At 37.7% G+C, this 14,560-nt stretch overlaps 2 protein-coding genes across 2 annotated transcripts in view; one reads left to right on the top strand and one right to left on the bottom strand.

The window, feature by feature from the left end:
• herc2 (HECT and RLD domain containing E3 ubiquitin protein ligase 2) overlaps window positions 1-10,671 on the bottom strand; it is a 79,063-nt gene extending 68,392 nt beyond the window's left edge. Inside the window, exons 1-6 of the mRNA XM_065272619.1 lie at window positions 10,577-10,671; window positions 9,666-9,775; window positions 7,808-7,901; window positions 5,547-5,678; window positions 538-760; window positions 206-306 (exon numbers count right to left, since the gene is read on the bottom strand). Coding sequence (XP_065128691.1) covers window positions 206-306; window positions 538-760; window positions 5,547-5,678; window positions 7,808-7,901; window positions 9,666-9,737 — 622 coding nt within the window. The 5' untranslated portion in view covers window positions 9,738-9,775; window positions 10,577-10,671. The remainder of the gene's footprint in view (window positions 1-205; window positions 307-537; window positions 761-5,546; window positions 5,679-7,807; window positions 7,902-9,665; window positions 9,776-10,576) is intronic.
• Window positions 10,672-12,268: 1,597 nt separating this feature from the next.
• On the top strand, window positions 12,269-13,920 carry nipa1 (NIPA magnesium transporter 1). Its single transcript, XM_065264754.2, has 5 exons — window positions 12,269-12,386; window positions 12,474-12,521; window positions 12,619-12,709; window positions 12,815-12,975; window positions 13,157-13,920. The coding sequence occupies exons 1-5, from the start codon at window positions 12,272-12,274 to the stop codon at window positions 13,660-13,662; spliced, it is 921 nt and encodes a 306-aa protein (XP_065120826.2). The 5' UTR covers window positions 12,269-12,271; the 3' UTR covers window positions 13,663-13,920.
• Window positions 13,921-14,560: the final 640 nt, after the last annotated feature.

Here is a 14,560-nt window from a genome sequence, read left to right as displayed (position 1 = left end):
CATTTTTGGCTGAACTATCCCTTTAAGGTTATCATTATCATACCATCAAAATCTCATACCGGCCCACGCCTAGTGCTGCATAAGGCCGAGGTAATCAAAAACTTTATACCACAATAATAGACGTTACACCACAATAAAAGAGGTTAGTTTGTGTGTCCTTGGAGGTGGAAACTAAAATGGGAATTGGGACTGGGACTAAGCTCACCTGATCTCCAGGCTCTGCGGAGGAAAGCAAAAGCAAAGGAAAGTGCTGCTCTCGATCCCACCCGGGCCAAACCTTCCACTCCTTTACTGACTGGCCGAGTGCTGTAAAAAAAAAAAAAGTAAAGCTTTGCATTTAAAGAGTTCTTATAACTACTTATATTGTACCTCAAAAATACATCAGGTACTTTCTCCAAGGGTACATATTCGTACCAAATGTATACATATATGTACCTAATGGTACACATTTATTAAGTGGGTACTGCCCCAGTGACAACTAGGGTACATATTTTCACAATTTTTTTTCTAACAGTGTAACTGAAGCTTTTTGCCTACCTTTTATTATCGACCCCTGAAAGCGGAGGGCTGGGCGGGCTCTTCCAGCGCACTTTGTATTTTTCTTCCATCATGCTGTGAGTGAGGGAAATGAGGTAACGCTCCAGGATCACCAGCCGTTGGCTCAGACGCAGCGCGGAGAGCGTGCTTTTAGCTGTCTGTGAAGACAACTTCTGCTGGTCGTCCACCAGCGCCATCAGACAGTCCTTCAGCTCCACAGCTTCTGTAAGCATTAATAATAACCCATTGATTAAAACAAACAATACTAGGGAAGTTTAATATTCATTTACAAATGTTTTCACTCTTTTCCTTTTATTCATAAAACATTTATTTACCAATTATGTATATACCTATACATAAGTATGTAATGACAATTAGAATGGCAAAAATAACTGCTTTACATTTAAAGGTGCCATAGAATAGAAAACGGCATTTACTTAGGCATAGATGAATAATAAGAGTTCTGATACAGGCTCAAACATACAGTCTGTTTGCACACACACAGAGCTACTCAAAAGAGCTGCTCTGAGAAACAGCCAATCAGCAGAACTTCACATTATTATTCATGATCCTTTCAAAATAATACCGAGCCCCTAAGGTGACATTGGAGTAAAAAAAATCTAAAGTTTAGTTTCATGTGCTCACGCGAAACCTTCATGTGCTCACGCGAAACCTTCATGTGCTCACGCGAAACCTTCATGTGCTCACGCGAAACCTTCATGTGCTCACGCGAAACCTTCATGTGCTCACGCGAAACCTTCATGTGCTCACGCGAAACCTTCATGTGCTCACGCGAAACCTTCATGTGCTCACGCGAAACCTTCATGTGGAGAATTTTTTTAAGTTTAGTTTCGCGTTCTCGTGTGAAACTATCATGCATGCACGTGAAACTTTCGCTTTCACGTGGACGCGCGATAGTTTCAGGTGAGCAAGCGATAGTTTCACGTGCTCGCACAATAGCTTCACGTGCGCACGCGAAACTAAACGTAAAAAAAAATCTGCACATGAAGGTTTCGCGTGAGCACATGAAAGTTTCGCGTGAGCACATGAAAGTTTCGCGTGAGCACATGAAAGTTTCGCGTGAGCACATGAAAGTTTCGCGTGAGCACATGAAAGTTTCGCGTGAGCACATGAAAGTTTCGCGTGAGCACATGAAAGTTTCGCGTGAGCACATGAAACTAAACTTTATTTAATTTTTCCCCTTAGGGGCTCTGTAAAATAAAGCAATAATAGACCATTTTATTTTGGGGACAAATCCTAGGGTTGTAAATGGACATGTAAAACCACCTCTGGATCATTTTTGCTTAATAGTCACATACCTTCTATGTAGATATCAGAGAATAATTTAACCTATTTTTTATGCATTAATAATGCATTCTTTGGCACCTTTAATATTTTACGCCCAACAAGCAGAGCATCAAATAGCATCCTATAACATCCTGTTAATTTAAACGAATGTTTGGGCAACTGACAGCGCAATGGCTTCAATAGTATGATGTCATATGCAATCCAGTTATTTATATTTATTTCACCCCAGGTCAGCTGAACACTGGATGCATAAAAAAAACATATACCCTCTTTTTAAAGTAGTTCCCTTCTCACTTTGTGCCATCTAAAAGCCACAAACTCATTTAAATTTTATGGGATCTTTAGACAATTTGTTTTACACACATTAAAGAAAATACTATCTAAAGTCACTTTATGTGAAAGTGAATCGAATTACTTCGAAGTGCAAAGCAAAGCCTTTATTACGCATGCATGAAACCGCGTGCCTAGATCCAGATGACCGTTGTTGTAGATGAATGTGCCTTCATCTGTGCATCGCCTCTGGTTAAAAGCCTCATATAGGCAGACAGGGTAAATTAAAATAGCCAATATGAAATCCACTTAAGCCTTATGTAAGCCAAGCTGTCCAGCTCTCACAGGGCCTGAAGCAGGACAATCCACACAGCAATAACAGTTGAGGTCATAAAAGAAAAGAGGAGTTGTAACTTTTCTGTTTGTTTCCGTTTAAACAGAATCAATCCTTCAGCTGAACAACAGATTCTTTCATTTCCTCTGCAATATTTTGCTTTTATTATTTGGTGGGTGCCAATACACATTTCAGAATTCACTTTAAAGATGTTAAAGAGCACCAATAGTCTGATTTACGATTTTACATTTCTTTTGGTGTTTAAGTGTGTATTAGTACATGTTAATGATATGCAAAAGGTATGTAGCCCAAAGTAAACAATGATGCCAGTTATCATCTCCAACGTAAATCTCTTGGAGTGTTTTCACATATGTTGGTGCGCACTGTGGTGCGGCTTTGGAGCGCACCAAAATACATTGTATCATTTTTCAGTTAGTGCGGTCCGTGTTCACTTTTTTTTTACTGTACTCAAAATGCCGCACCGTACACCATGTGACAACGGTCAGCGCTGTCATTGGTCTCTGACAGCTCTTACCGTCTCATGACCACCCCCACGTTTCCACGACAACAAGCCTGACAGAGAGAGCGCAGCTATCAAGATGTGAAGATAAACGATTCACTTCTTTGCGAAGTTTCTTTGCTTTAACGCGAAATTGCGTATCTGTTCTATTAAACCCTCTCACGGAGCCGTTTGCTAAAAAGCCCGTAATGTCACTATTTGTGTGTGGAGGACAGCTATGCATTTATAAAATCATCAGGTCAAATGTAAAGGAGACAGCGAATCTCTGCAACGGACCAGGATTGGCTTGGTTGTTGTTAACCCACAATATAACACCCGGCTCACGTCACAACGGAAGCCCAGTGGCTCAAACATGTGGAGAACTTCCTGTATTTGGTTCGGCCCGAGGTCCAGCAGTGTTCACACCACAGGTGGGTCGCCCCAGAGTTCGGCGACAGCCGATCCGAGACCACCTGTTTAAAGCGGTCTCGGAGCGGCCGTATAGTGCGCACCCGAGTGCGGCTGTTGTGTTCACAATGACCCAAACGAACCGTACTCGAAGCGACACGTCATTTGGGCCAACCTAAACAGTGTATATGTGAAAGCACCCTTGGACTACAACAAACACACAGATTGTAGGCAACAGTTTACTTCCTGGGATTGGTGATGTAGACAAGACCGACATTATCATAATTCCTCCCGCTTGGACTCACAGATTCCAAGTTAACTCCGGTTAGCATTGCATTGTGCAGCAATCTTTCAAACAAGTTAAGGAGTGTCACATTTTCGGCTGACGTCAGAGGTATTCAGGCCAATCACAACGTACAGATTAGCTGGCCAATCAGGGACAGTTTTGTACAAAATCTGTGCATTTCAGGAAGACAGGGAAATCTGGAGCTACAAAAATGTACAGTATGTGGAAAATAATGCGTTTTTTAACCATAAAGCACGTGAACACATTGTATTATACCAAATACACAAAATAACGTTGTTTTTTAGCAATGAAACAGGTGCTCTTTAATACAGTATATAGGCAAAACAACAGAGGCCAAAAGGACTGTGTACTGCTCAAAACACAAAGTATAACAACAGTTTTCAAAATTTGGGGCTTTATAGTACAGAGTCACTTGCTATAATAAACCCACTGCATTTTGTCCGTCTAAACAAACTTTTTGATGCTTTTTCCATCTTGATTGTTTGTATTTATTGCTCTGTAAAAGAATGCGAATGTGTGCAGGCGTGTAAAGTTTCTTTACAAGGTAATGTCGCCATCTACTGGCCTGGCACATGTAATACAAAGTATTTAGTCATCTTCGCTAGTCCGTGTAAATGCAGATCTTTTTGATAGCGTTGTCATGTGTATGTGAAATTCTTTAACTAGTCTTTAGTTCCTTTGCACTTTTGGAGTTATCAGTGTGAATCAGTAACACAAACTACTTTTAAATTCATTCGATGGGTTACATCAGTTCATCTGACCCACTTACTGACAAGACAGATTTATGAAAATGTAAAGTTAAAAACTAAATTTAAAGAGAAAGTAAGTATGGCCACAATGTTTTAGGACACTAAAAGGATACTGATATTAAATTAAACAGTAAACATGTCAAACTTATATTTACAAAGTAAGGGTGGGATGTCAAGGGAGGTGGGAGTGACTAGCACGTGATGGGTGGCCCATGAGGCTTTCCATCAGCATGTGCTTATCACCACCCAGCAGAAAGCCGCTTCACCTAGACCTGCATATAAACAAGCAAGGCCAACAGCCACATACACAACTAAAGAGATAAAAATAACCTCACACAGTCTGTACAGTCACCCGAGCCCCAAACAGCTCACGCGCCAAGGAGGAATTACCAAACACACACAAACCCACATGCACTGAGAGGGAGGTGGTCACCCGTGTGGTGACAGGACTGAATAACTGGGACGCATTTAGATGTCGCAAATCCATCTGCTATCCTACATTACAGTGCTGTGTTAATGGGAAACGCGGCCAATGGAAACTGCTTTGCACTTCGATGTGCTGAAGGGAATTGGATAAGATGAGAGAGGAGTGAATGTGCAAGTGTCAGTCCAATCTCCTGTCATGCAAAGCCGTATTCACACCTACACTGGCAGGTCTGCAGATGAAGGCTCTCGGTTATCACATCATGGACAAAAACAAAATTATTTTTATTCATTTCTGAACCAACAGCACAAAACAACCGTGTGACCTAATCAGATGTGCCACGATAAAAAAATGTAAGCGATATGTCTGTCCACACCAGACGCAACACAACTATGAAACGTGACAACATCAATAAATAAAAAAAAACACAGCCAATCAGAAGGGCGTGGAGGCGGAGTCTCTCTGTAAGTGCACTGCTGCCCCACATAAGTACAATGTGAAATGGCCCATCAAAAGACATTAGATTTCATGTCAAAGGTCTTCTGCTTCCAGGAGCAGCAGGGAATCCCCATGCAGACTCTGCTGATTGGCTATGAGTGGGATGACCTTGCAAAATGACAGTCGGGGAACACCAATAATCAGCATGTTGAGTTCAGCACTCTCAGTTTAAACCTCAACAACTACTACAGAGAAGCATCATCACCACCCACCTGGCTGCCTCCCCCAATCCCACGTCTCGATGATGGAGTGATGGACAGCTGACGGCGATGCCGCCTCCTCCTCTTCCTTCTTTTCCTTGTCATTTGTATCATCTTTCTTTTGGGTGCAATCAGCACAGTCCTCTGAAAAAAAAGAAATTGTGTGTGAGAAATTACACCAGAATGAGAGTAAAGTTCCTAGCCATATCTGCCTACAAAAATCGCAACTTTTAATTTTCTGTCAGTCTTAGTACATGACGTAACTACAGAAAAGACAAGTTTTAAATAGGAAAAATATCAAACCGCTTTGGTTATTTTTTAGTGCGATGCTAATGGTCTAATCAGATTCAATGGATTATGCTAAGCTATGCTTAAAAGTGGTAACGCCAGACCCAGAGATCAGCTGAATGGATTCCAAAAAGGTAAAAATCAAATGTTTAACTCTAGGGGAGCTGGAAAATGGGCATGTTTTCCAAAAAAGTGGAGTTTCCCTTTAACCTTAAAAAAATTATGTCAATTGGTAACACTTAATTTTTTAAAGCTTAGCTTACATTTTTTAACTGTAGATTTTTTACACTTAAAGTGAGAAAGTTTAAAGGTGCAATGTGTAACTTTTAAAAGGATCTCTTTACAGAAATGCAATATAATATTCATAACTATATTATCAGTGGTGTATCAAGACCTTACATAATGAACATTACTGTTTTTATTACCTTAGAAATGATACATTTTTATCTACATACACCTCGGGCCCCCTTACATTGAAGTCGCGTCAATTTTTACAGTAGCCCTAAACGGACAAACCATTCTATAGAGCGCATTTCATCCCTACGTTGTCTCAGACGACCACATGTTTGTCCTGTGGCAAACACCATAGCTTCTTTTTGTGTTTCGAAATTGAGGTTGTTTGCAATTCGAAATCTCACCACTAGATGCCGCTAGAAAACCCCATACTGCACTTTTAAAGGGACACTCCACTTTTTTTGAAAATATGCTCATTTTCCAGCTCCCCTAGAGTTAAACAATTGATTCTTACAGTTTTGGCATCCATTCAGCTGATCTCCGGGTCTGACGCTAGCACTTTTAGCATAGCTTAGCACAATCCATTGAATCTGATTAGACCATTAGCACTGCACCAAAAAATAACCAAAGAGTTTAGATATTTTTCCTATTTAAAACTTGACTCTTCTGTAGTTACACCGTGTACCAAGGCCGACGGAAAATTAAAAGTTGCGATTTTTTTTTGCAGATATGGCTAGGAAATATACTCGAAAACTGGCGTAATAATCAAGGACTTTGCTTATGTAACAAGGCGGCAGCAGGCGTAGTGATATTACGCAGTGCCTGAAAATAGTCCCCTGCTATTGAAAGTAACCAAAGGGTACTATTTTCGTGACCAATTAAAGTTATTTGTTTAAGTAGATCCAACTTTCACTTTTTACAGTGCATACTCTGATATAAAATGAGTCCAGCATGAACAGTCCCAATTTTAAATACATTAAAAGTGCATTATAAATGTATACGAATTAGGGCTGGGCAAATCGATTTTTCGATTAATCTTCTTTTAAAACGTGGCCGATTAAAAATCGATTCTCAAAGAGCAGAATCGATTTTTTTCATATTTATTTCCGCAAACATTGACCGGAGGAATGGAAGCATTTTAGATTTCGCAAGCAAGACGTGTTGTGGCTTTTAATTTCTTTTTATTAATTACCCACTTGTAAACTGCTGTTTACTGTTCTTTTTTATTAATATAGTATTTGTATTAAATCTATATTCATTGAGTTGAATCGAGAATCGAGTATAAAACCTACCTGAGAACCGGAATCGAAAATTTAATCGAGAATCGGAATCGAATTGATAGCTTGTGAATCGAAATCGAATCGATCTGGAACATCTGAATCGATACCCAGCCCTAATAAGAATGTGACTATGACAAGAAAAAGATTATGGAAAATTTATTTAACAATGTCAATTATTATACTGAAAAAAGCTAAATAGTAAACTCAAGAGTATATACATAAAAATATTGTGCATTACATCTGCCTCACTTTTGGAAGTTCTGTAGAGTCATCCAATCAGATTGTTGCTTATTACATAGTACTTAATAGTTCTGTTCCAGTTTTGTGTGCAGCATTCTTAGCAAACTATTTACAGGAAATTTTAGAAAGTGCCTCTCAGACATGTTAAAACTAAAGATGATTTTAAAAAGAATAATAAAAAACACAATGACATAGCAATCTACCAAAACTTGTGGATAATAAAGGTTTTACCTGGATGGGCAGACTCTTCTCGGTCAAAGACAATTTCTTCATCCTTCACCATCTCATTCCACATCTCACTCAGTCCTTCAGGAGAGAAGGCTCGCTGTAACAAACACCACAGGTTTCTGATTATATTCCATCAACAAATCATTTCCGTAAACCTTCATTCGATTTTGATTTTGTACGTCTGTCAAAAGTTTCACAGTCCCGGTTTTGCTTTTCACAGCTACTTTATTTTGCAACAGTCTGTCAGACAGAGGTAATTTGATTCAAGCAGAGTAAATCACATCCACCATCCTTATAGGTCTTCTGGTGACTATTAGCATTTGCAACATACTATTTAGCTTAACTTCCCCGCACCTCCCAAAGCTCCACAAGGACTTAGGCAATAATTAGTAAAATTCGGAACCCAGAGTCAAGTTTCAAATGTCCGCATGACAAATTAAGACACTGGACCTCAACCAGTAAAAAGCGGAGCGGCTTTCACAACCGTTGAGATGATGCTAATAACAGCTACAGGACTGCTTGAGCAACATGCAGGACAAATATCACAGAGACCCAAACCAACAGACAAACATAAACAGCATTTTGGGAAATCATTACACTGCTTCCACAAATCAGTACTTTTTATAAAGAATTTTATCTGCTGAACAATTCTTAGCTTTTAAATGAGTGGAGGCCTTTGCAAACAAGACAGTTTTTGGCCCTGATAGCCCTTTGTTTACTATCATATTATAGCTGTATGCATATCCATAGGACTGGGTAAAAAACATTGATACGGTTTCGTTAAATTAAAATCTAAAAATCTATTTCATAAATCTAGGGCTGCCTAATGATTAGTCGTGACTAATTGTTTGCATAATAAAAGTTTTTTTTTTACATAATACATGTTGGTGTACTGTGTATAATAATTATGTGTATATAAATACACACACGTACATGTAGAATTGTGGAAAAAAATATTGATTTTTTTTCCACAATTATATATAAATAATAGGGATGCACCGATAGGATTTTTTGGGCCAATACCGATATCGATTTAAACAGACAACTTCTGGCCGATACCGATGGTGATACCGATATTAAACACTTGTATACAATACTATACAGTTGGTCTATTAGCTAGTTTATTTCTGTATCAAATTATTTTTACTGAACATGGATTTGATCTAATTAACATTCAACTGACCAACATAATAAGAGAGGCAAAAATTAAGCTAAAACAAATATAATAAGACAGCATGACAACCTTCAAAGGTGGTTTTTGCTATTCACCATTTATTTTATTAACAACATTAACTCATTTTTTTATATAATGGATTTCTTTATGCAGTTAATTAACAAACAATCGGTATCTGCCTTTTTCGTGCTATTGCCAATATACCGATGGTTTCAAATTCATTAAAAATCGACCGATAAATATCGGTGGCCGATACATCTGTGCATCACGAATAAATAAATATAAAATATAGATCATTTATACTAATATAAAAATGTATCTACACATGTAAATATTTCTTACATATATAATATAGATAATTTATGCTAATATAAAAATGTATCTACTCTATACATGTAACTATTTCTTAAATATATACATGCATGCGTGCGTATGGATTTATACAATTATTATACACAGTAGACCCATATTTATTATGTAAACAAAAACTTTTATGGGATATACAGCTACAGAAAAATCTTGCGAGATGTTGGGTTTACAATACAAGCTTGTAAACAGCTTCATCTTGAGTAACAGATGTAAATGTTGACCAACAACAGGCTTGAACTCTGTCGGACATGGGCTTTTACAAATCCCTCCCCACTAGACGACAATATTTTGACCAATGAAAATTCATTAAAACATTACCTGCAGGTCTATCTTCAGCCATTTGTCATGGAAGCGCAGCTGGGCATCGAGGGAAAAAGATGGAGATGGCATCCTTCCCTCTGCTCTCCTGGCTGCAGTTGCAGCCCTCCCTAAAAAAAGAGACACATTTACAGATCAAACAGCGGATCAAAGTTTACACTGTAAGCTGTGATCAGCAGAAGACGTTTACGTCATGCAATCTATATGTCATCAACAGCCATCTCTCCAGTTGATTTCCATTATTTACAAATGGATCTTCCCAAAGGCACAGCAGTCCATAGTAATGATGCAATAAGGCGTCATATAATCCAACTGTGCATTCAGTACATCACTTCGCGATAAACATACGGTGTAAGATATTTAAAGCATGGTTAAAACATTGAAATAGGCCTGGCAATTGCATCAACTCGCAATATAAAAAACCTAGTCAACACTGAAATGTTCACATTTGTGTTGCACCTCCTGCAGCACTGAACAACAGCTTTTATCAAAACATGAACGTTTAAAAAATAAAAATTAAAATGTGTTTTAAGCATCCACGTCGGATCGAACACGAGCGACACTGTTCAACCTGCGCTTATAAGGTAATTCATTAAAACAAACTGGGTGTTGGCGTGATCTGATCATATTCTCCCGTCTCTTCATTACCACCCGTGTCATCAGATGTGGATGCGCATCAAATAATTTTGGTAACTCAACAGATGTGGATTGTAACGCTGCAGGTTGCTGCCTGGGATCGGTATGTTGTTGATGAAACTCAGGCTGTCATCCGCTAGCTGCTAAAAGAGGACGTTTTCTAATACTGACAGCGATTCATCCTGACATTTTTCAAAATACACCGGCATATTAATACCACGGCCCAGCTATTTTTCCCGTTGTCTAAGAAATAACGAAAACGACGTATCTTTTACCTGATCGGTTGTCTTATTGAAATGCCTTTTCGGTCCTACCACCAGCTTTACTGCACTTTAATGTCGGCCATATCGAGTGGTGACTGACAGACTTTGTAGCCAAAGAGAATAAGGTGACGTCCACAAACCAAAGGGCGGGACATCACTCGGACCAATCACAGACAGGCTTGATGGAGTACGACGCTCAGATGAGAATATATCAAATATTGTACATTTCATATTTTAAACGGCTTGTCGTCAGATACATTAAAAAAAAATACATTTTAGTTTAGATATATGTATTTAAAAATACTTTAATTTAGTTTAAATTTAATTTAAATTCTTGTAAAATATTACTGAAAACGAACACTCTCAATTTCTTTTGTGGAAACATCTGTAAATAAATTATTTATTATTAATAGAAATGTATAAATAAATGTTACATTTTTTTTGTAAAAATGTAATGATGGCTTTATAAAACATTACATTACATTGTCTTTTTTGTGTTTTCCTTGAACATTACACACAAAGACCATATAATATCATAGGGGTAGACAAATAACAGATCTTACTAAATGTATATGACACAAGGAGAAAATGAGGAAAAAAACATTTCCATTTCCAAATCTACAAGATAGGCCATTATAAAACCCTACATTGTCCTGCAATATAGAGGGGTTGCAAGTTTACAAACATTGCAGGGTGCGCGCGCAACCAAGGGGCAGAAAGACCGATTGGTGAGCTGATCTGCTACTGCAACAACCTTAATTATTGAAGCGTTCTTTAATGTTTGTACATAAATAAGACTTGATTTTAGTTGTATCTGTTTTTCTGTCTTTATTTTTGCAGTGTTACTGTGATACATGTATGAATTATAATTTTATAATTATAATGCTAGTAACGTAATAGTCGCATCTACTGGTATGTTAACATCAGGCACCCAGCACTGACTCTGTTGGTACTATTTTCCACGCAAAAATTCCTTGGCATTTTGACTTACAGACACCGCTACTAGCATACAACACAATGCACGTCTCTTCTTTCTGCCCCTCGGTTGCGCGCGCAACCAGTTAGTGACGTCGCCGTGCAACCCGTCTATACTTTTCATATTAATACGCCACCTGCTGTTGATACCTCTTCACGTGTACTTTTTATCCAGGTGTCTACAAACGCAAAAAAAAAAAAAAAACAATAGCACACATTACATTTACATTTAAACATTTGACTATTTTATCCAAACGATTTGCAGTGTATTCAATCTGTACATTTTTATTGGTATGTGTCCCGGACCCTGGGTCGCATGACCTTCGCGTTGCTAGCGCAATACTCTCAACAGGAAGATGCTACAGGAAAAAACGAAGACTTCTGAAAATACCTTTATTAAAAAATGTATAAATAGTCATTTAATTAAAAATACTGTTATATATACAATACTGGCCTGTGGCCATATCTTTCATTACATTGATTCTTCATTCATTGATGCTCTATCAACCAGTAGAGGTCGTTAGTTTGTAACACAGCAAGTAAAGTCATGAACTTCCGGGTTCTGTTGTATCGCTTTTCACTGTCGCTGTATGCGCTTGAATGAATGACGAAGACACAAAAGTCAACAATATAACAAACCTGTGTGACTTGTTCCTATACAAATGTAATCAAAGTGTTGTTAGGTGTATAGATTAACACTGACTGATATTATTTTCATAAACCCAGATTAAAATGGAAGAAGCTTCATTTCCAGTCGTTGGTGTTTTAATTGCTGTTTTATCCAGTTTTATCAATGGGTCTACGTTTGTGCTCCAGAAAAAGGGGATACTACGAGCCCGCAAATCAGGTAACTTATTTCCGGTGAGAGGACCCCCTACTAATAAAGCTTACATATACTGCAGATCTCTGTTAATAAGCCCTTATATCACTGCAGGTGGGGTTTACCTAGCAGACTGTGTGTGGTGGTGTGGCACACTTGCAAGTGAGTCTGGAATATACTGCTGTAGGCTACATAAAGTAGCCTAATGTTATTGTTTGCTGTTATTGTTAATCATTCCTATTAAATGCCAAATTTACAGTGGTTGTGGGACAAATAGGAAATTTTGTGGCATACAATGCTGCCCCAGCTGTTGTGGTCACTCCACTTGGAGCCCTGGGTGTCCTCTTTGGGTAAGCGTGGCTTTACTCTTATTAGTCCCTAGATCTGTAATTTACAGCATATCTGTAGCCATCTATAACCTGGAGTGATTTTCTTTTTTATGATTTCCTATCCAGGGCCGTTCTGGCAGCCTGGGTGCTACAAGAACATCTGAATCTCATTGGGAAACTTGGTTGTGCTTTGTGCTGCTGTGGTTCAGTTGTACTCATCATCCATTCACCCAAATCTGAGAATGTCACATCAAGTGCAGAACTAGAAGAGAGACTGATGGACCCAGGTATGACAAACACCTATCCGAAGCAACATACATTCAACATAGACATTATAGTTTTTGTACATTAATACATAGCTGGTTAAAGAGTAGCTTGGTTTTCATTGAAATCAATCTATGTTTTATCTCTAAAGTAGTTCTCGTTCATTTTTGTATCATGTTTCTAATAATTTCATTCATGTTCCAGTGTTCCTGGTTTATATATCAGTGGTGATCCTTCTACTGATCCTTCTGATTGGCTGGCTCTCTCCAGCTCACGGAAAATCCAACATTATGGTGTATGTGGGCATCTGTTCCCTCCTTGGGAGTTTTACTGTACCCAGTAGCAAAGGTCTGGGACTGGCTGCCCAGGAGGCTTTTAGTGGGATGCCTGCAAGTGACAGCAGGGCACTTTACCTCTTCCTGGGGTTGCTGGGAGTTCTCGTAGTCAGTATATTAATCCAGTTCACCTTCATAAACAAAGCCTTGGAGAGCTTTAGTTCTAGCATGTTTGAAGCCATCTACTATGTGACTTTCACCACTTGTGTCATCCTGGCCTCTGCTATTCTTTTTAAGGAATGGACAGCACTTGGCATTGTGGACTGTTTGGGTATTCTTTGTGGTTTCATCACAGTATCTGTTGGCGTTGCCTTATTGCGTATCTCTCAAGATGCTACGCTTACATGGGGCCAAACTAAGGCTAAAAATGAATAATTTATATTAACACATTATTTAATATTTTTATAATTAACAAGCCTTATTGGGTTCCTATAAATGGACCAAACTTATAACTTACTGTGATAATGGGAATAAACCCCTACATGTTCTAATAAGGAGGATTTATTAGTATAACATAAATGACATTAGCTTTGGATCTTACAACATTTTATATATTAGATTAAATTAATTATTTTAAAATATAATAATTTATCCTGTTTTAAATCCGTTATTGGTCAGTATTTTTTATAATGATTATTAAAATGTGAAAATATTGATATAGTTGATGTATTAATTATTTAATTGTTTTTTACACAAATAATAAAGTACAATTTTATTCTGAAATAAAGTGATTGTTTGTTTTCTGCAAATTAAAAAATATGTGACCCTGTCAGGGAAATTCAGGCTAAAGTCTCAGAATTTATTAATGAGATTAGGAGCATAAAGTTTTATTTTATTCACTGATTTTACATTGATTTCAATCTTTGAGATGCCCTTATTCGGTTTATATTAAAGATATTGTTGTAACATTTTTACAAAATATACATTAGGTTAGGTTGGATGATTTATGTAGAAAAACGTATATCACAAAAAGATTTATCACAATCAGGGTCACGTTTAATCTCTGCAGTTCAAAATATTTTTTTAAGGAAAATGTTGATTTATATATTTTTGTTTGTTTGTTTTTGCCAAAATTGGATTATTTTGAACAAAATGTTCACCTTAAAATAACCATTTGAAATAATCAAACTAAATAAAATAAAATAAAATAAACCAACCATTTGAAATAATCAAACTAAATAAAATAAAATAAATACTCTGTCACTTCTGTCATTTTGTCTGGAATTACTCCATGGTGACCGTTTTTATCATTCTACCATTAATAATTTAATGT

Source organism: Paramisgurnus dabryanus, chromosome 7 (assembly GCF_030506205.2).
Source record: "Paramisgurnus dabryanus chromosome 7, PD_genome_1.1, whole genome shotgun sequence".
Classification (NCBI taxonomy): Eukaryota; Metazoa; Chordata; class Actinopteri; order Cypriniformes; family Cobitidae; genus Paramisgurnus; species Paramisgurnus dabryanus.
The sequence above is the reverse complement of the archived record's forward strand: the minus strand, read 5'-3'. Positions and strand labels throughout refer to the sequence as shown.